This window comes from Lissotriton vulgaris, chromosome 7 (assembly GCF_964263255.1).
Source record: "Lissotriton vulgaris chromosome 7, aLisVul1.2, whole genome shotgun sequence".
Taxonomy (NCBI): Eukaryota; Metazoa; Chordata; class Amphibia; order Caudata; family Salamandridae; genus Lissotriton; species Lissotriton vulgaris.
In genome coordinates this window covers 1,539,363,916-1,539,386,646 of record NC_141695.1, presented here as the reverse complement: position 1 = coordinate 1,539,386,646, position 22,731 = coordinate 1,539,363,916, and the positions used below count along the sequence as shown (strand labels likewise).

Below are 22,731 nucleotides of genomic sequence, written 5' to 3'. Positions count from 1 at the left end.
ACCTTACAGGCATTCATACTCACTGTTACAGACAGACTCAGAAACTTAGGCTCCCACTCACAGACCCACATAGAAACTCATACACCCAGTCAGAGGCCCTCCCTGACAATCATACACCCACTCAAAGACCAACTCACACTCTCATGCAACCAGCCAGAGACACACTCAAACACTGACATACCTATTCTCAAATCCACTCAGACACTTTCACACCCAGTGGCAAACCCACTCAGACACTGATGTACCCACTCACACACCAACTCATATACTGATTTGTCCACTCTCAAACCTATAGACACTCATACCCAATAGAAGACCCACTCAGATACTTTCAAACCTAACAACAGACCCACTCAGATACTCACTTACACACTGACAGACCCACTCAGACACTCACACACCCACTCAGAGTTAGAAGTCAGCCACATATGCATCCACTCACAGACCTGCTCAGACACTCACACATCTCCTCACAGATACACTCAGACACTCACTATACCACTAAAACACCCTCTCATACATTGACACCTAGACTCACAGACCCACTCCAGCAAACACCACTCACAGACCCACATCAACACTCATGTACCCACTCAAAGGCCCACTCACCCATCCACTGAACACTGAACCACCCACTCTCACACCCACTCAGACACTTTTGCACCCCGTGACAGACCAACTTAGGCCCTTTTACACAGAGTGATAGACCCAATCAGACACTCATGTACTCACTGACAACCCAACTCAGACACTCATGCACCCTCTGACAGACTTATTCTAACACTCACATGCTCACCCACAGATCCACTCAGATGCTCACATACCCACTAATAGCCCCCACTCAGACACTCACATTCACTCACAAACCCACTCAAACACTCATGCACCCACAGATAGACCAACTCAGTCACTCATGAACCCTCTAACAGACCCACTCAAATGTTCATGCACCCACTGACACACCCACTCAGACACTGATGCAACCACTCTCAAACATACTCAGACACTCTTACACCCAGGGTAGGAATCAGGCTCTCTATATAGTGTACTATAACGAAGTACAATGTACAGAGAGTCCAGTGAATCCCAAAAATGCTATACAGAGGTAATAGAAGATCATTCTAATGCTCTATTTGTGGTGGACTGGATGAGCAGTTAGGCTTATCAGAGGGTACTGCCCGGCATATGTACTTACAGAGGCAATAAATGACACACACAAAAGAATACATCTGAGACCAATTTATAAAAATAATATCGAACACAATTCTAAGGTAAGAAGAACTTTTTAGAGATGCACTTTTGCAGAGTTTAGAAAATATATCACTATTGTGCCCAATTATGCATCAATGGAAACAATCGGGGGAAAAAGCAGAAAAATGCATAGAAAATCAGGCAATGCTTTCACGAAGTTCACCTTCTCGTTTTAGGTCAATGTCGGGACCAGGTCCGAAGAACCACCATGAGAAGTTTCGGAGCATCCCGGATCGGCTGGGTGCTGAAACTCTTGGAAGCTGGTGCGCAAAGATGAGGGGAGCCACTTCTAAGTACACTGTACAGGAGGACTTACAGGTCATGGGGCTCCTTCAAGGGAGGAGTTTACAAGGGCCTGGGACCACTGGAGCACAGCCAGATGGTCGTTACCAGGGCTGGTGGTACAAGGTGCATTGCAAACAGATCAGCAGGGCGTTGTGCATCTTGAGGTCTTCGCGTTCAGAAGCAGGCAAATTGCAGAGGCGGTTTCAGGACAGCTGGGCCACTCAGGAAGTGGGTCTTGGATATCTCAATGCCCCTTGAAGGGTGCTTGCTTCCGGTGTCTTGGGAGACCGTATTGGACTCTTCTTCTCTGTGTTTGCCGTTGGGGGTCCAGTACCCCAGGTATTGTATGCACTGATACGGTAGGTCCTGATGTCTCAAAACTTTGTGAGAAGACAGATTTGCCCCTCCGGAGTTGTTGTAACTTTTCTTGCTTTGGTGCTGCTTTGAGATCGTTTGTGAGCAGTAACTCAACAAACTAGACTTCATGGGATCCGTGCTTGTGGGGTGCAGGTGACTGATACCTTCACTGCAAGGTAGCTTCTCTGCAATTTCTGGAAGGCTGGAGGTGCTCTGGAGTTCTTGGAGTCTCATCAGGTTCAGGGTGACACAGCTGCCAGCGATTGTCAAATCCTTGAGGCAGCAGGCAGTGTTTGGTGCCTTTTTCTTCTGCAGCAGGGCTTTCGCTCTCATGCAGTGGAAATTCCTTGTTTTGGTCTTCTCTTGTCTGTTGATTCTGAAGTTCATGTTTCGTGTGCCACCCAAATACAGAATTTATAAGCGTTACAAGAGAAGACATGTAGTAGCCAATTGGCTACCTACATTTAGGGCATCTACATCCTCTAGTAAGCACTTCCTGGAAGGAGGGGTGGTGTAGGCTAATTGAGGACCCTCCTCCTAATCTAACTAATTTTCCAGCCTTTCCTCCCCCAAAGGTAGAGCAGGAAAGGGGGCTTGGCTTCCCCCACTATCTGGAGGTTCCTGGGTTGGATTTCAAAGCCTTTGAAGCTACCGGCCCAGGAAGGCTTCCTGTCCTAGAGGAGGTGTGAAGCACCTCCATCCAGAACAGGTGTTGTCTCTGTCTTCTGAGAGCACTGTCTCTCACCCCATGAGGTCAGAAACATGTCTGATGGTGACAGAGTGGCAGCAACAAGTCAGAGACCACACTAGTGCGTAGTACGTTTTCAGGGGACCCTCTAAAAGGGCATCCTATGTGAATGTATTAATAAATGAAGCACAGGCATCAGTAAGGATTTATTAAGACAAGATGTTTGGTACCAAACATCTTAGAAATCAGTGAATCCATCATGAAGTCAAAGTCCTGGAAAAAGTAGTTCAGAAGCAACTATCTAGCTATCTCGAGTCCCGGCACTTTTCTATGACTCGCAGTCTCGGTTTAGATCCGGTTATATCACTGAGACTGCTCTTCTTGAGGTCTCTGAGACCATTCGCGAATGCGTGGATGCAGGCAAGGCAGTGACGTTAGTGCTTCTTGACTTGTCAGCGGCAATCAATACGGTCTCTCATGCTATTTTGCTTGAGGGTGTCTGGATTCAGGGCATCCCTCCAACCTGGATTTGATCTGTCCAACGTGGCCACACTCAACAAGTTTCCCTTCAGCCATTTGTTTCCGAGTAGAAACCCCTGAGTTGTGGAGTCCCTCAGGGCTCTGCTCTAAGCCCACTATTTTTTAACGTATATCACTCTCCTCTTGCCACATTGGTAGAATCCTGTGAAGTCAGAGTGATCTCTTATGCTGACGACACACAATTGGTGTTTTCATTTAAATACCACTATGAAGCAGGTTTTTCTAATTCCAGATGCTGTTTGTGTAACATCTCCTCTTGGATGTCATTAAACATGCTTAGACATGCTGAGACAAAATGGAGGTGTTCTTTTTTAATTAAAAAAAACCTCTACCGCTAATATGGTGGCCATCTGAGTTGAATCCTCCTCGAGAACTTGTGAACTCAGCTAGGAATCTTGAATTCCGGTCTGATAATGAGGTGTCCTCCAAATCTCAAATAAACCAGGTCTCCTCTGCTTGTCTTGGCAAATTACACATGCTCTGTAAAATGTTTCCTTTTCTCCCTCTGGAGTCTTGCCAGACCATTATTCATGCCCTGATCACCTCACATCTAGACTATGCAAATAGTCTATATGCACAGGCTCCGGCGTACCTAATCAAAAGCTTGCAAATTGTTCAAAATGAGGCTGCAAGGCTGATTTGTAACATCCCATATCGCCACTCAATCTCACCCCCACCTGAAGAAACTCCACTGGCTTACAGTGGTTAAACAAATTCAGTTCAAGTTGCTGGTTTTGGTTTTAGAGCAATTCAGGGTCAGGGTGCAGCCTACATTAGAGTACTACTTAAGCATTCCGGGTCCAACCGCTCACTTAGATCGAATCACCTCCACCTCTTGATGACTTCCCGCTTCTGCCATTCCAGAATGGGTGGCAGAGCTTTTGCAGTAATTACTGCAAAACTCTGGAATAGCCTGTCACGGTCCATGTGTATGGCTGAATCTGAAACCATTTTCTGACATGTCCTGAAGACCTGGTTGTTCTCCATCCCTTAACATTTATTGGTACTTGCAACTGCTGCCTGTCCTAGCGTCGGGACAACTCGCTTTATAAGTTTCATACATAATAATAATAATAATGGAGCTAGGAAACTCGTGTTGACATGTATCCAGCCCATGTACTCCTCATGACTTTCCTTGACTTAAAACATCCCAGCATAGACTGGACACTGTAGGGGCATATCTGCTCATGCTGATATGCCCTAACACAATGCACCCAACTACTCACACACTCACAGACCCACACAGCCTTCACATATACACCTACACACCCACTTACACACCCATGCAGCCACTCCTACACTCTCTCACATCCCCACAAAACCCTTCCCGCTCATAGACCCACACAGCCACACATCCACTTGCACACCCACATATACATCCATACATATACTCACACACCTGTACAGTCACTCACACACCAACTCACAGAAATGTACACTCACAGCCCACACAGCCACTCACACAGCCATTTACATACCCTCACAAGCACTCATACACCCACTCAAACACCTATACAGCCACTCACATACCTATTCACACACCCACACACTTATTTATACACTCATTCACACATTCATACACCCACTTACACACCCAAACAACTACTGACGCACCCATAAAACCACTCACAGACCTACACATGCACGCACACACCCACTCACTAACCCAGACAGCCACTCCTAGACTTACACACCCACTCACACACCAATTCAACCACTCGCACACATACTCATAGACCCAAAAAATTACTCACACATCCACTCATAGACCCACACAGCCACTTACACACTTACTAACACATTCATGCCACCACTCACACATCCGCTCACACATCCATACACCCACTACCACACCCACTCATACACCCATGTAGTGACTCACATACCCACTAATAGACCCACAAAACCACTCTCACACCCACTCACACACTCACTCCTATACCCACTCACACGCTCAAACACTCACTTATACATCCAGACAACCACTTATACACCCAAACATACCCACACAACCACCCACACACCCACTCACAGACTGACAAAAGCACTCACAAACTCACTCATAGACCTGAACAGCCACAAACACCCACTCACATACCATTACAACTGCTCACGCACCCACTCGCACATCCTTACACCCACTCACACAGCCACACAGTCACTTACACACCCATTCACAGACCCACAAAACCACTGACACCCACTTACAGAGCCAAATAGACAATCACACACCTACTCACTCATATAAACACCAACTCAGCCACTTACTCATCCATACAGTTACTCACAGATCCACAAAACCATGCACACTCCCACTCACAGATCCACACAGCCAATCACATACCCACTCAGTCCCCAGCACAACCACTCATGCCTCCATATACCCATTCATATACCAACTCACAACCCCATGCAATAAATCACATACCCACAACACCATTCACACACCCACTAAAAGCCCCATACACCCACTCACATACACACTCACATGCCCACACAACAACTCACACACCTAATCACACACTCATACATCTACTCACACAGCCTATCACAGAACCACAAGACCACTCAACCCCACTCACAAACCCACAAAGCCACTCACACAGCCACTCTCACACCCACACAATCCCACATCCACTCACAAACCTACAGTGCCATTCCCACACCCACTTACACATCCACACAGCCACTCACATACCTACAGTTACTCAAACAGCCACTCACACACCCACATACAGGCAGTTATACCCTTATAGAAATAACAATAGCATATACTTGAATTAAATGTGTTGTTGTTTTAATATTGAAACTGTGCTTTTAGTTGGGAAGATATCCCTGGATCTGTAAAATGAATAACAAAAATAGAAAGGCTACATAAACGACCTTACTTTGATTTGCTAATTGTTACTTTTAAAATGCATAATAAAATTAATGTGGGAATAAAGTGTGTTTATAAGCTTGCAAAAATGTATATTACCAAATTGATTTAAATATTTGAAGACATTTTAAATGCATAACTTCGATAACTACTTTGAATGGTTTAATTTGATTTGACTATTTGATACTAGGGACATGGTTTTAAATTTTGTAAAGTAGTTGTATATATATATAACTGTTCCTGTTTTGTGATTGTTCTACGTTATTTATTCTTCGCATTGTAATGTCTCTATGTATTTTATTATGTACTTTTATGGTCCTTGGTGGCCAAAATAAAGTTATCGACGAAGAATATTACTAAATTGAACTTATAGGTGAAATTGTATTACAATTTATTTTTCAAAAACTGTCAAATTCACAAAATAACTTAAGGTTTCAGGGACGTTATAGTTTGGAAATAGCATTAAGAAAACATAGAAATTCACTGAAAAAAATCAAAGGTTACAAGGATGTTATAGTTAGGCCCAGATTTAACACAAAAACATAGAAATTCATGAGTTATAACTATAGTTAGCTTACATAGCTAAATCATGTGCTTATAGTAACTATAACTCACGTCCTGGATTTTGGTGCATTCCTAGATTTACCATGAGTGGCAAATTTGGGAATGCATCAAAATGCTATGCCTTCCGAGCAGAGACATAACGAGGAGAAATATTTTTATTTTTCTCCCTATTTTTTCCTCTCTCTCTGTATGCTGTATTCTGCAGCACACTTAGAAAGAGGAAAAAGCCTCAAAGGATTGTCTTTTTGTAGAAGGGGTCCCTTCCTGCACAAAAACGATCCTGCCTGCAAAGCAGGCACCCTAGAACCATGTTGCATTGGTGCTAGGCAGCCAAAAGTGCACCAACGCAAGGATAACCATTATCAATAGAGCGAAGAGGAAGTGGGACACAGGCAACCACCCATGAAACATTAGAGCCTGGACTACAGAGAGACTGTGTAGCTTTTTGTGAATTTCATTTTCTCCCTTGTGCCAAAAGTGGTAAATAATAAAATATATATTTTTTTAAAGTGAGTATTTGGCTGCCAATAGCTAATTGCTGTTGCTCTGTGTATTTTGTTATTTGTGAGCTTATGTGCAAACCCCTCATATCCTTCCCACCCTTCCACCCTTCCCCCAAGGGAGTCTTGGAATGCTCGGACCCTGCTAAACCCAGGAGTCAAGTGCTGTAGAGGTACTTGGGCCAGTTGCTCAGGATCCATAATATGTTGGGCCCCAGTACAACTGGAGTAAAAGGCCTCAACCTCCACATTTAGGCCTACTAACGCCTGCTTGCCCTGTGGCAGTCTAAACAGGGTTCCAACAATTTTGAGTAGCTTTACTCTTGGATTGTGTGAATAGCCAAAACTACTAAAGTTACATAAAAATGTAAAAGTAAATTAGGTGCATACATTACTCACAAGTGTAAAATACCTCTGTTAATAGCCCCATTTGTCTTCATATAGGTTGGAGGATAAAGGAAGATCCTGAGAAACTAGAGGAAAGTACATATATTGCGGAAGACACGCACAGTAATTAAAACGTGAAAATTTGAGGAAATGAAAAGTTGTTGCGTGCAGGCTAGGGCTTCGCTGTCTGAACAACGCAGCGTTGCAATGAATACCAAGTGTAGCAAATTCCCAATAGGAGTTGTCCCCCAGTGCACCGCTTAAGGTGATACCAACAGGTATAATGAAGTTCAAACAGGCAGAAGTTTGTATTTCATGTATTCTTTAGTTGCACTTTTTCATGATTTTCAATCAGTATCAGATATCTCCAATTTCTTTTGCTTCAAATGTAAAATTTCTTAAACATCAGAAAGATACATCCGCATTTTATTAAACATAAATCCCAGCAGTCCCTATGCATTGCGGGCTGGTGTAGCCCTTCGTCAGGGGAGGGGTCTGTAAATCAACAAAATAACACCAACTAAATTTCGAGAAGACTTCTCCACATATTAGCATAATATCAAGAGTTGAAACATTCGTATGTTACTTGGTGGTGGTTAACACATGCGTTATGCATCATCAGTGATTACACACACATTAGGGAAACAATGATTTCCACAAAAATGCAGTGGTTCCAATAACGTGCTTCAACAGAGAGTGAAACATGCCAATTATAACTGGGTCTGTGCTCAATGACAAGGGAGCGTGTGAAATTACATAAAAAATCTAAACGTGCCAGTCCTGTAATAAAAGTGTCAGGCGGTATATTAAATGGGATCAAGAAAATAGTGTTTGGAACCACTGCATTTTTGTGGAAATCATTGTTTCCCTAACGTATGTGTAATCACTGATGATGCATAATGCATGTCTTAACCACCACCAAGTAGCATACAAATGTTTCAACTCTTGATATTATGCTAATATGTGGAGAAGTCTTCTCGAAATTTAGTTTGTGTTATTTTGTTGATTTACAGACCCCTCCCCTGACGAAGGGCTACACCAGCCCGCAATGCATAGGGACTGCTGGGATTTATGTTTAATAAAATGCGGATGTATCTTTCTGATGTTTAAGAAATTTTACATTTGAAGCAAAAGAAATTGGAGATATCTGATACTGATTGAAAATCATGAAAAAGTGCAACTAAAGAATACATGAAATACAAACTTCTGCCTGTTTGAACTTCATTATACCTGTTGGTATCACCTTAAGCGGTGCGCTGGGGGACAACTCCCATTGGGAATTTACTACACTTGGTAAACTAGAGGAAAGTGTCAGAGCACAAGGTACAATTTCATTGGTTTTTAAGGGAACTAATGAGGGTCATAGGTGAAGTTGGCAGGACATCAGCTTACTTTATTTTTAAAGCATGTGTTCTAATGAAAGGGGAGGAGGAACATGTGTGTGTTATGTAAGGAGGCATGAGAAGCTTACATTCACTGGTGGTGCTGAAGGCTTCTGATATATCTAGGAGACAAGAAATCGCTGTGATCAGCTGTGTTGAGAATATTGTACTCATCTGAGACAGAGGTCTCAGCAAAGTGGAGATGATTGGATCCAGATTGTAGGGTGTTATATAGGTTATGCTGGGTCAAGCAGAGGAAGACTTGATTCAACACCAATCCTCGAACAGTAATAATGTTAAGAGAAAGGTAAAAATTCTCAGAACAGGAGTATTGAGTGGGGTTGTCAAAGCACAGAAATGAAGTTAGGTGCCAGAAAGGAGAGACTAATTTTATACTTACCTAACTATAGAACATTTGTAGTTGATATTTAGGTACAACATATTTGCACATCACTATATTTTTTTCCACGTACAGGTACCATACTGTGCTGACAGATGGGGTTATCACAGGCAAATATTAGGGCATAGAAGTGGTGTGGGAGGATTAAGTCAGTGTGGAGGAGGTATTTAAGTGAGAAATTCATATTTATTGAGACAGAGTAGGCTTTCGAACCTGCTAAAGAAGAAGCATGGAAAGAAGGTGAGCCTATTGGCATGGTGAAACTCTAATATTGATTGTTGTTGTGGAAGCAACATCTAGACACCCCAAAATTCACCTCAAAGTGTTCTTACTTTTTACTGGATTGGAGACCATGCTAGACTTCAATTTCATAAGGAAATATATCACCACATTAATGAACCTCCCAAAACATCAAACATCAGACAATACCATTCATTAAATAATTTAATACACTCAATAATTGAGTTCTAGGTCAATAAAACATTAAAGGGTTTTATAGCAAAATTAAAAGATGAAGTGGTACAAAGACAATGCCATGAAGCAGGGGTATAACGGAGGCCACTGCAGCCCCTGAGGTGCGGGAGGGCTCCAGGGTTTTTTGTTTTGGATGGGGCCCGCTCAGCATTTGCATGCCTTGCAGAGCCCATGCAATGGCATGGAATAATAAATAGATAAACCTTCAGAAAAGCCACTCTTCTTTGCCAAGCAGTCCCTGCAGCATAGTGGGGGTCCAACCGTTTTGAGGGCCACCATTGTTATGTTATGTTAATCTTTATTTGTTTAGAGCACGGCTACTCCCAAGAGTGTCTCGGCGCTGAAGACAAAATGTAGACCACATAACATCAATCCAGGCACATCCCCAACTCAGGAATTCACAGCTGTAAGAGGCACGTTTTCAGACTTTTCCTGAAGATAAAGAGGTCGGGACTCTGTCTAATGGTGAAAGGCAGGCTGTTTCCACAACCGATAGGCTATAGCATGAAAAGATCTGCCCCCTATCCGGGAAAATGTAACCTTTGGGACGGTAATCAGATGTTGGGAAGAAGATCTCAAAGTATGCTGGGGGAAATAAGGTTGAAATCTGTCCCTGACGTAGGGTGCTCTAATCTTGTGGAAGGCTTTAAAAACCAGGACCAGGGTATTGAAGTGTATTCTTTTCCGCACCGGAAGCCAGTGCACTGAGGACAAAAGCTAAGAGGTATGGATTCTGGGCCCAATTAAATATATGGCCCTAGCCGCTGCATTCTGAATCACTTTTAGTCCTCCCAGATGGTAGTCCTGGAGGCCGAGAAACAAGGAATTCACATAGTCCAGTCTAAAGACTACCAAGGCCGGAACAACAGTTTTCCTATAGGGGAGGGGGAGCAAGGGGAAGAAATTATGCAGCATTTTCAGTAGTTCAAAACAGACCCCAGCCACAGTCTCAACTTGGGCCTTCATAGAGATGGTTGCATCCAACTTGACTCCTAGGTTTTTCACGGTGGAGACAGATGACACATGGGGGGACATGCCCTGTGGAAACCATGTGAGCCAGGTGTCAGAGGGGCATGGCCCGAAAAAAATTATCTCGGACTTCTTGGAGTTGCATTTGAAATGATTGTAACTTACCCAAGAGAAGACTTTAGAAAGGCAGGAATTAATTAGAGTACCATTGAAATCAGTGCCCTTTTTGCATGTAAACACCAACAGGGTGTCGTCAGCATAAGACACTATTTTAGCTTGAAATTCCTCAGCGAGAGGGACAAGTGGGGCCATATACAATACAAATTAAATAGTGTTGGGCTCAATATAGAGCCCTGGGGGACACCCACATTCATAATAAGGATCTCTGCAGAAAAAGGAGGAGACCAGATGGTTTGGGAGCGGTTAACCAGAAAAGAAGTAAACCATCTCAATACTGTGCCACCAATACCGCTCTTCCTGAGTCTTTGCAGTAATCTATTATGGGTCACAGTATCGAAAGCTGCAGAGAGATCCAATAAAACCAAAACTGCATTACCACCACTCTCCAGCGTAGCTTTGATTGTTTCAGCCACCTCTAGCAAGGCTGTTTCAGCGCTAAAATATGCTCTGAAACCTTACTGGCTAGGGTGGAACAAGTGATTGGTTTCTAGGAAGTTTTTTAAAACGGCATTAGCATATTTCTCTACGACCTTAGGAAAAAAAAGGCAGGAGTGATATAGGCTGATAGTTGCTAGCAACCTCAGGGTCTGCTGTAGGTTTCTTCAATAGCCGAAGGATTTTATGTTTCCACGCTTGCGGCATGGACCCTTCCCGCAAAACCATTTTCAAAATTGGGTTCACTGGCCCGAGAATATGCTCACTCTGGGAGGGAACCTCTGACCATATGCGGACAGCCTTGGGAAAGGAGGTAGTGCTGATACCACAATTGGGATTGCTTAATATATGGGAGGCAATTGATCTTACTGAAATTGAACAGCAATTCACAACACTGGGACACACGGTAGTTAAACAGGAATTGGCGAGAGGATGGGGGGATCAAACTCGCCGCTCATCACCGGGTGGCCAAAAGAACTGGACAGGTGCATGCTGGAGGTAACCGAGGTATTTGTGGCTAGAGGGTGCCCCAAAAAATGGGACCGGAAATGGTCAATGTGGAATAAATATCTTGGAGAACCTTGTGTATCCCCTGTGGTGGAATTGGAGATGCAGAGAAATACTGAGAACTGTGTTGATATGTAACGAATATTCTACATTAATGATTGCCCAAATGATGTCTTGCTTGATTTGAAAAAAAGATTGGGTTCATTGTAGGATTGATCACTTCCGCTAAAGCAGACAGGACTTTGGCTGGGCATGGATCGGACGGGGAGCCTGATTTCAAAGATTTCAGAAGCGCCAAAGATTTCTCCTGGGACATCACAGGGAACTGGGTAAGGGAGGTGGTACGGCGGGGACGCACATCTAAGAGAGGTTCCCGACATCCTCCTGGTCAGGCAGCGGGACAGAAAAGGCATCCTGAATGAGTTTAATTTTTTTATAAAAGAAACCGGCCGTAAGAACAGTCCAGTCGCTTGTCGGAACAAACGGACGACAAGTAGACGTGGGGAAGGAGAAACTCTTTTCAATAGTGAAGAGGGATTTACTTTAGTTGGCTGCGCAATCAATTTTTGTTACTAGAAAACGTTTCTTTTCCTCACATACTTTTTTATAATGTTTTTTCAGAGCAAGTTTATAGAGTGATTTATCAGAGGAGCTGTAGTTCCTCCGCCACTCTCTCAAACCCCCCCTTTTTTTTCTTTTTCTTCTCTTGAGCCCAGGACCAATGAATAGCTTTGCGATCTGGGAGATGATGGCGTCCCTCCCCACATTTTACAGATGGGCTCCAACATTTTGTGTTAAGCCACTGTTATGAAGACTCAGAATGCAAAATTATGTAAAGTATGCAAAAATCAGGAATCATTCTTAGTTCCAAATGAGCAGCAAAATCAATAAAAAAATAGACAGCATCGCTAAGAGCATTCAGGAAAGCTCATGTACTTTGTGGATCACCCAAAAAATCCAGGGGGTTTTATAAAAAATGTTGGCAAATTAAATCAAAATTCTGCTGACTCATCATAATGAGAGGAACATTTAATTTCTTCAACAAATCAGGGCACCTGAAAATTAAACGTCCTATTGCCTTAACACATAAGCACTAACCCACTACATGAATACTTACTCAGAATCTGTATATTAATGCCATCTAGAAATGGCCCCCAGGAGATCAGAATTGAGCTTCTGTTCCATCTGCCACCTTGACCCCCTCTTTTCTCCTATTCAATTTTTTTGAAGATGATCTATGGCCCCCCACCTTCTCCTTTGGACCCACATGCCTTTCTACAAAATCCTCTGCCCCCATTGGACCTGTGCTCTTCTTTGTATTAGGTAGAAAACTAGTGAGAGTCCGTGGAGGACATCCAGTCTATCTCATGCCCACAGCACCCTCTCCATGCCAGTGCTCTCATCCCTAGATAAGGGAGCTCTGGTTCACAATATTAAAACTCTCAACATAAATAAATAAATTGCTAAAACAAACCAAGCTATTTTAACAATAAGGGGGCATATTATCAAGAAAATGTGATAAATATAACTATGCACACTCCGCGCGACTTTAATTATCGCCGGTTTTATTGCCCGGTTAGCGCATTATTAACAGCGCTCATCACCCAGGCGATAAAAATCCAGCGATAGTCAGCGAAATGCAGGAATATTGCTGGAAAACCAGCGATAATCCTGCAGCAATGGGGAATTCCTAGTTGATAGCCCATGGTGGTTGTAGCCTGGCAATCCACCCCTTTACACATATAGCTAAGTTTGAAATTTATCAGACGTTAGCTTACAGCGATAAGCGGGGTTTGCGCCGGTTTCAATACCGCTATGGGTCACGGTGTCAGGGCATGGGCTTGTTAATACCGCTATGTGTGGTTTGCGAGTATTTCCCTGTTATGCTGCCCGGGTACGGCCTCTTTGCATCTCATTAGCGATGCATGGCACGGTGTAACTGGAACAGGTGCTAAGACAAGGAAACACTGCAATGGAATTATCGCTGCTTTTTGGCCGAAAACTGCAGGAAAAGCGGCGAAAATGGGCTTGATAATATGCCAAAACATGTTATGTGAAGAAATAGGGCACAGGGAACAAGCAGAGGACCTTGCGGCATGTTGCAAGCTATAGCTGAAATGGGGAAGGCACATTGTGAGCAGATTAACCGTAAGAGCGAAAATAACCCAATACATTTCAACGTGTGTTCTGTAGTGCTTTTGTGGAGAAGATGTGTGTATGGGAGAGGCACAGTAGGGCGCAGTAAGGGGTAGAGGCCTAAAGTGTTGCCTAGTTAACGTACATTAGAAAAACACATTTCTACACATCATAGAAACTTTGTTTAAAAACAAGCATACTATAAAGCCTATATGTGTGAAATTATTATTGGAAATGCATACTACACATTGTTAATGATGCAAAAAATGCAAACCTCTAAAAATCTTTAACAGTGTGCAGAAAGTATTTTTCTTTATTGTGTTGGAGGAGAGACTTAGAATGCTCCAAGGGGCAGATTTACAATTACTGGCGCATTCCTGCATATTAGCAGGGATGCGCCAGTAATTGTGCGCTGCAGCTCCGCCACCCATGATGCGCCGCATTTACAATGCGGCGCACCATGGGCAAAAATGGCACAGATGCGTCACGCATCTGTACCGTAAAGGTGGCGCATTGCTGGAGTTGCGTCGCAAGCAAGCGCGACGCAGCTCCTGCAAAGCTCTGGGGGGCCTATTCTTCCAATGCTGGGTCAAGCCTTATGCCTGCTTCAAGCAGGAGCAGGATTTTGACGCAGCATTGGCCTAAAAGTGACTGAGTGAAATCTTGTAGATTTCACTCAGCCACTTTTAGGAGGCGTTCCTGCCCCGGAACGCCGCCTTATAGCGCAGGGCTTTTACAACGTGACGCATCTCGGAGATGCGTCACGTTGTAAATACCCCGCACCGTGGCGCATCTGTTGCGCCGCTGCTGCGTCACAAAAGTGACGCAACAGCAGCGTAAACGAGGGGCAAGGGGCTTGTAAATCTGCCCCCAAGTGTTTATTTAATATGTTAGAAGTATGATACATAAGGTTGTGCTGAGAACACAGTCACACAGTTGCACTGGTATACATTTTACTGATGTTCAGCAGGACTATAAACACTCAAATACCCAGGTGCACTTTTCATAAGTGAAGATTAAAATTCAGAAGTAGGCTTCATCAGAAAGCATGATCAGAAAGCACAGGTGTATGCTAACCCTCGTAGGGAAAGTCTTCAAAGAGATGCAATTAACTGGGTTGTAGCTGGGTTTTGATGACATATGTGAACACGGGTGTATTATTTTTGGAAGCATTATAGCTGAAAGATGAAAATGTAAACTGCAAAGCAGCGGGATGCTGGTTGTGATGTACACTCAGCAACCTTCCAATACAAAACTTATGCTAACATCACATACACACACCCTTGCACCATGGGCTTAAAGTGTACCTGCACTGGAGGAGAGAGCAGCAACGCCACATGTTAGTAGATATGGTACTGTTCTGCTCTCTGCATTTCACACAATGCAGAACAGCCATTTTGGTAGATGTGGTGCAGTGCATACATTCTAAGTACATTCGACCCACTGTTCATATATACAAGTTGGATCTAACCTGTGAGAGGCCTCATGTCCGTTATCAGTGTGAAGAACACATTATGGAAATGTTGACCATCTATTGGATGAACATGAGGCTTGAGCTGGGAATATAGCCCTCAGATTTTAGTGGGGTCAAAAATATGAGTGCAGAAAAGGCAGCATTATCAGTGACCTGTAGTAGAGAGGTTGAAATCCTCAACAACATAACACCACATATAACAATTGACAAAAAAGTATGTTTTCCCAAGTTTTACATGTGCATTTACCTGCCCTAGGTCCCATGTGTAGGCCCTTGCTGACTTTGCAGATCCTTTAAATATTGCTGTGACATTAAGCTCATGGTATGCTTTGAGATCACTTTCATCAGCCATATAAACGTCATCATCTGAAAACGAATAATCGCAAAATTGTTAATATGCAGCAGCTCTCTGTCAACGAGAAGCACTGTCGCTTCTAGTATTTCACTTCTCACCACCTCTATACTATTAGCTATTTAACCTGCTCTTCTCACATTCTCTTTTACTTACTTGCCCTGTTTTATAGCTTTCTTTCTAATTGCTTCATTGATTTTACCCCTCCTCCCTATGTTGCCACATTATCCTTTCTCTTTGTTTCTTTTCAATTGCTCTTCGTTATCTACCATTACTCCCAAAGCTTAGAAGATCCAGGGGCATATTACCAACGAGTAGCGATATTTATCGCTAACTAGGTTTTGCAACGATTTTTTTATCCCTAAGCATCGCCGGAAATTATCGCTGAGATAACTTGCTATTAGCAACGTTTATCTCAGAAGTGATAAAAATCCTCACGCTAACTGCCAAATGAGAGATTATCGCTGGAAAACCAATGATAATCTCTCGAAGTTTGGCGTTAGCTTGATGATAGGGGCTCACAAACCTAGCCATGATATCCATCTTCCATAGGATATCGTGGCTAAGTCAGGAAAATACCAGGTGTATAAAAAGCAGCGCTAACCATGGTTAGCGCTGTTTTATTTATCACTAACAGGGTTAGCGATATCCTTGATAATAGGAGAAATGTCGCTTAACAACATTTCTCCTATTATTGTTCTCTGGAACGCCCCCTTTGCATCTCATTAGAGATGCAAGGGGAAGCGTAGAGAAAAAGGGTGCTAACATGTGAAATTGTGTGTTAGCACCCTGTTGCTGATAGGGAGATAATTTTATCTCCGCTTTCTTGGCTTTTAAAGCCAAAAAAGCAGAGACAAATCCCTTGATAATATGCCACCCAGTTTTATGAAATCGTTTTAGAAATGCATTTGCAGCCTCACAAAGCTGCACTCTTAGTGAATGGGATGACTGAGGCAGCCTTTTTTCGGTTTGTGTATGCAATAGAGGTTGTACAGAGTATATCATAATAGCACACAGAAATAGTCCAGTTTGCAACGTATTCTATATAAGTGGACACTGTGACCTGATTATGAGTGGGTTTAACATAACATGTGTATTTGTAAAGCGCACGTTCACCCAGAGGTCTTGTGGTGCTGAATAACAATTGTTAATTGTTACCCAACTCAATGGTACTCACTTTATCGACCTCAGATGGATGAAAGGCTGAGTGAACCCACCGGATTTTGAACCTGTGACCATGAAGTCGAACACAGGCCCCTGCAAAGGATGCATTATTCCACTGAGCCACCAGACCCGAATTTTAGAAAGAAGGCGCTATTATCGTTCCTCATAAAGAACCATAGCCCAGGGTTCGTTATTTGTCAGTGCAATAATTAGCGCCTATTACGAGTTTTCAGGGCATAACATTCAGATGTGGGTGTTTACCACACCAAAATCTGTATGGTGTGGTAAATATCATATACTTTTCCCCTGGTAAATTTCAGCAGGTTTGGCCTGTTGATATTTTAAGATCGAGATATTTAAGGCATCTGAAAATTATCAGATGCGATAAATATCTCCCTTATAATTGTGACCAGTATTTAAAAAGGGGGTTCACTCGTGGGTCGGAGTAGACCAATCCACTTATATTATTATTATTATTAATAAATCGATTCTTGGTAAAGCGCACGGCTACCCTTAGGCATCCCAGCGCAGATTGCGAAGGCATCACACATTCCTGTTCTACTGCAGCTCTGGAAGAGCCATGTTTTTAGTTGTTTCCTGAAAGAGAGGTGCTGTAGTGTGGATCTAAGTTGCAGGGGAAGTGTGTTCGACAGAATGGCAGCATGTTACGAAAATATATGTCCCACAATTCTTACCCTTCTAATCTTTGGAACCTTGGCTAGGAACAGATTGGCTGATATCAGATTGCGCCGAGGGCTGGAGAAGGAGACCAGGGTGGAAAGATTTTTGGGCTTGTGTCCCAGATGGTCTTGTGTGCAATGCAAAGTGATTTGAACATAACACGCTCGGATATGGGGAGCCAGTGCAGTGTTCTCAGTGCTGGCTTGGCTGATTGTTTTCTGGGGATAGTAGTCTAGCTGCGCAGTTCTGTACCACTTGAAGTTTTCTTATTACGGCGTTAGGGGTGCCCAGGTAAAGTGCTTTGCAGTAGTCTAAGCGGGGGAGTATAAGGGCTTGTACCATCGTTTTTCGTGCAGTATCTGGGAGAAGTGGTAGAATTTTCCTAAGTTGCTTTAGGATGCCAAAACATGTAGCTGCCACTTGTCCCCTTGATGATCTAGTTTTAGTGTCTTACCCAGCCAGATTCCAATGCTCTTTATTTTTTTCCTTGGGTTCGGGGATTGGTCCGAGGCATGCTGGCCATCTTAAGTCTATGGGGCCACTGGTTGTGCTACCGAGGATCATAAGTTCGGTCTTGTCCTCGTTAAGCTTCAGGTAAGAATGATCCATCCAGCTAGCCACCTTAGTCAGACATTCTTCCAAGTCAATTGTGCTTCCATCAGGGTGCTTGAGGGGTACCACGAGTTGGGTGTCGTCGGCGTATGTTACTATCTGGGCTCCAAATGGGGTAACTAGATCGGCAACGGGTTTCACTTACACGTTGAATAGAGTGGGGCTCAGTGAGGACCCCTGAGGCATCCCACAGGTGAGTGGGATCTTCCTTGAGGTATGATTGCCATCAAACACTTGACATGATCTGTCTGTTTGAAAGGACTTGATCCAGGAAAAAGCATTTCCTGTTACTCCCACCTCCTTGAGACTGTCTAGTAAAGTGCCATGATGTACAGTGTCAAATGCGGCACTCAGATCCAATAGTATGAGTGCCACTGAACCCCCCAGGTCGAGGATTTTCCTTGATTCCTCAGTGACTGTTATCAGTGCTATCTCTGTGCCATGTTTGAGACAACAAAACCCTGTCTGGGAGGTGTCCAAAATTTTATGGGCTTCAAGGTAGTTTAAGAGAGAGGTGTTTACATGTTGTTCCAGAATTTTTCTGACCAGGGAAAGCAGGGATACTGGACGATAGTTGCTCCATGTTTCTGGGTTTAGGTTGGGCTTTTTCAAAAGTGCTTTCACCATGGCATGTTTCCAGCTTGATGGTACTGTTGCAGTAGTTACGGACTGGATGAGAACTTCCAATAGTGTGGGGAGTATGGATTCCTTTACCTTATGCAGCAGATGTGCCGGAGCTGGGTCATAAAGGGATCCAGATTTAACTTTCGTGAAGAGTGTAGTGAGGGTGGTCGTGTTAAGTGCTGGGAGGTCGCTGAGAGGGTTTGCTGCCTTCATTTCACTGTCCAATTTGGTGCTTACGTTTTCCGTTTGCTGCGGTGGGGGGGGAGGCGTTGTAGATGTTAAGGATTTTGGTGTTAAAAAACTCAGCCAATTCCCTACATCGCAGCGGGGCTGATTCTGAGGGCCTTCTGGCTGGGGACATAGAGATAGTTTTTTTGCAATTCTAGCGATTTCCCTAGGTGCATTGGATGCCAGGTTAATTTTCTCCTCATAGTATTGTGCCTGGGCTTTTTAGATTTCTGTTTGGTATGTTTTTATGGCCTCTTTGTATTTCTGTTTTTTCTCTGGGTTGTATTGCCTTTTCCATGCCCTTTCCAATATTTTGCATTTTTGCTTGGTCTCTCTTATTTTAGGGGTATACCATGGGAGTCTCTTGTCTGTGGGTTTCTTTGCGCTCCATTTGTGTGGTATAATGGCGTCTAGAGAAGCTGTGATCCATTCATCGAATTTAGTACATGCTTTGGTAGGGTCAGTATGTGTTATGGGGTTGGTGGTTTCAAGGGTGTGCGCCCAGACTTCGGGCTCTAGTTTTGCCCATGGTCGGTCCAAGGTTTTTGGAGGTTGATTGCTAGGGAGGGTCCTTGATATCTTCCAACTGATAGTATTAAGAAATGGTCTGACCAAGGGACTGTGGAGGGGCTGCTTATTGTTATATTGTCTAGATTTGAGAAGACTGGGTCCAGTGTGTTGGGCATGTTACTCTTTGTTCAAGTTGTAGTGCCTCCATATCGAGTATGAGGTTGTATGCTTCACTTTTATTAGTGTCTTCTAGATGAAGGTTTAGGTCACCTAGAATGATGAAGTTGGCTGCCGTCTTTGCCCTTATCGCTGCTATGTCAGTGAGGGAGTCAATAAACATTCCGCATGGGCCTGGGGGTCTGTATATTAAAATTCCTGAAAGGGAATATGTGGGGGTAAATGTAAGTGTAAAACCCATGCTCTCACAGTCTTGTATCATATCTGGTTTGATGCGTCCCTTTACATGGTCTTTAAGGATAATGGCAATTCCCCCCCCCACCTTCCGGGATGTCCTGTCTTTCCTCAAAATGTAGTTTCCTGACGGAAGTGCTTGCACCACATCAGGGTCGGCATCTTTGTGCAGCCATGTTTCCATCAGGAATAGGGCTGCAGGCTGTTGTTCGGTAAGTAGAATGGTAATTTCAAGGTGGTGTTTTAGCAAGGACCTGCAGTTCAGCAGAAGTAATTTTGTTTCTGAAATGATCTCTTTATTAGTCAGGCGCTGCCCAAGGAGGTGTAGTTTAAATGGACAGTTGTTACAGGTGTTACTGCTGGAGGTTGGGATGTTGTGGTGTTTGCATTTTTCATCGATTGGTTTCCCAGTGTGATTTTAGGTGGTTCTCGGAATATGTCACACGCCTTGTATTTGGTTCAGGGGTTCTGGCCCCTCGTCCCGGCCAGGCGCAGACGGGCGCAGACGGGCTTGCCTTTGGCGCGCCTTTGGCTGCCATGCGACTAATGCAGTCAGTGGCTCCGCCTCCTGACCTTTGCCCACTGCCCCGCCTCCTTGCAACGTTTTCTCTCCACACAAGCGGAACAACCATGGTGGACTGGGGAAATAGGTGTTGTTGTCGGGATATCGGGGGTGCTATGTGCGACATCAATGGGTGAGTTCTATTAAAAGTATTTAAAACGTAATTCAGTCTCGCCACATTTAAAATATACAGTAAGCCTGCATTGACGCTGCTGCCTTTCAGAGAGTGCTCCCTAGTGCCTCCTCTCCTTTAGAGACAGTATGGACATTTTCGCTGTGACATCAGAAGTCTGCTACTTACTGGTGCAGATGCCTCTTAGGACGTGCAGGTGCTGCTAAAACAATGTGCGTGATCCTGTCTAGATGCTGCAGTAAGGTTTGTCTTGTGGAATAGATGTTTATCTTGTATACATTAGGGTCACTCAAGTTGTAATAGTATTACTATCACCATCACTAGTATTATTATCTTTAAAAAATTTACCTGAGTTTTATATACCAAGAACTTGGCCCGAAGTTATCAGAGCACTTTACATGAGCACCATTTTCATTACAGGCGGACACATTGATTTTTTTAGGCACAGGGAGATTAAGTGCTTTGCTCAAAATCACAAGATGCTGAGTCCCGTGCTCTCCAGGCCACTGGAATCAAGCTATCCTGGCTGATGACGGCTGACAGCCAGAAACCAGTCCTAGGATGCTTGTTTCCCGTCCAGGGAAGAAATGGCTTGGCAGTTCGGGCTGGACTGTTCCCATGAGGCACAGGGTCAAGACAGATTTGCATATGGCCATGTCAGAACTGGGGTGGTCTGGTGAGCAAAATAACGATGGATTAAACCCAGATCTGTGACTGGGGGTGAATGTTCTGCCATTGTGCAACATTACGCCCATCAATTATTGTTTTTGCATTTGTCACCCCGAGTGGGACAGGTATGCTCAGACGTGAGTCCTGTGCTTTCCAGGACACTGGAATAAAACTATCCTGGCTGATGACGGCTGATAGTCAGAAACCGGTCTGAGGATGCTTGATTCCGGTCGAGGGAAGACATGGCTTGGCAGTTCGGGCTGGACTGTTCCCATGAGACACAGGGTCAAGACTGATTTGCATATGGACATGTCGGAACTGGGGTGGTCTGGTGAGCAAAATAACGATCGATTAAACCCAGATCTGTGACTGGGGTGAATGTTCTGCCATTGTGCAACATTCCGTCCATCAATTGTTGTTTTTGCAGTGCAGGAAGAAAGCAGGAATGCACTGTATAATTTTAGATACATCGCATTCCTGCCCTCTCCCTTTCACACAGCACAGCAAGGTGGTTTGCTGAGTTGTGCTGAGTAATTATATGGTAAAAATGTCCCTTAGTCTCTTTTTTGAAGTTGAAAGTCTCCAGCAAGATAAGGCTGCAGACTATATCCACCTAAGACTCCACTAGGCTGGACACCACTTCTGCAAGGTGTCACTAAACAAGATTTGCTGCTGTGGAGAAGGATGAAGTGGGAGCTGCCGTAAAATCAAGCAAACCAGCAATGCACCCTGGGTAGGTCGATGAGCAGGTTCTCCTCTCTCAGTCTCCTTTTGGTCCTCAGAGGACTTTTACCCCATAATTATCACGTTTTAGAGTTGAGCTATCTGGGCACAATTAGCACCACTTTCAAAGAACAAAGACTGGAGATGCTCCACTAGGATGGCCAGGACTCAGCCATCTAGACCTTGGAGTCACTTCTAGAAGTTCTGGGTTCAGGAAAAAAAGCAGGGCTCAAGCAACAGGGCAGACTTCTAGGGCTAAGAGTAGGCTTCAGGTAGAAGAGCAATACTTCTTGGTGCAGCAAAGCGCTCCCTCTGAATACACAGCGGGCCACATCAGCAGGCAGTCTTTTGAGAGACATTCTCTAGGTCCAAAAGTGAACCAAATAGTCTGTCTGAGAGTCCCCTTTTTATCTATCTACTTTGAAGTGGGATAAACTTCTGGAGGCTTCATTTACACAAATGTCTGGAATTCCTGGTACCCTGCCCTGGCTCCAACCTTGCTATAGTCACAATGTGCTAGTGTGAAGTTCTTTGTGTGAGAGCAGGTATTAGCCTATTGATGGGTAAGTAGAACTGTGTTCGGCTCTGTCCCCCATACTTCCTGAGATGGCCCAACAGGATCAAGACTGATTTGGATATGACTGGCTCCAAACTG

The 22,731-nt window shown here is 43.9% G+C and overlaps 1 protein-coding gene across 1 annotated transcript in view; it reads right to left on the bottom strand.

Moving 5' to 3' along the window:
* LOC147705957 (protein-glutamine gamma-glutamyltransferase E-like) overlaps window positions 1-22,731 on the bottom strand; it is a 160,493-nt gene that overhangs the window by 73,482 nt on the left and 64,280 nt on the right. Inside the window, exon 3 of the mRNA XM_086932421.1 lies at window positions 15,655-15,773. Within this exon, the coding sequence (XP_086788547.1) occupies window positions 15,655-15,773 (119 nt within the window). The remainder of the gene's footprint in view (window positions 1-15,654; window positions 15,774-22,731) is intronic.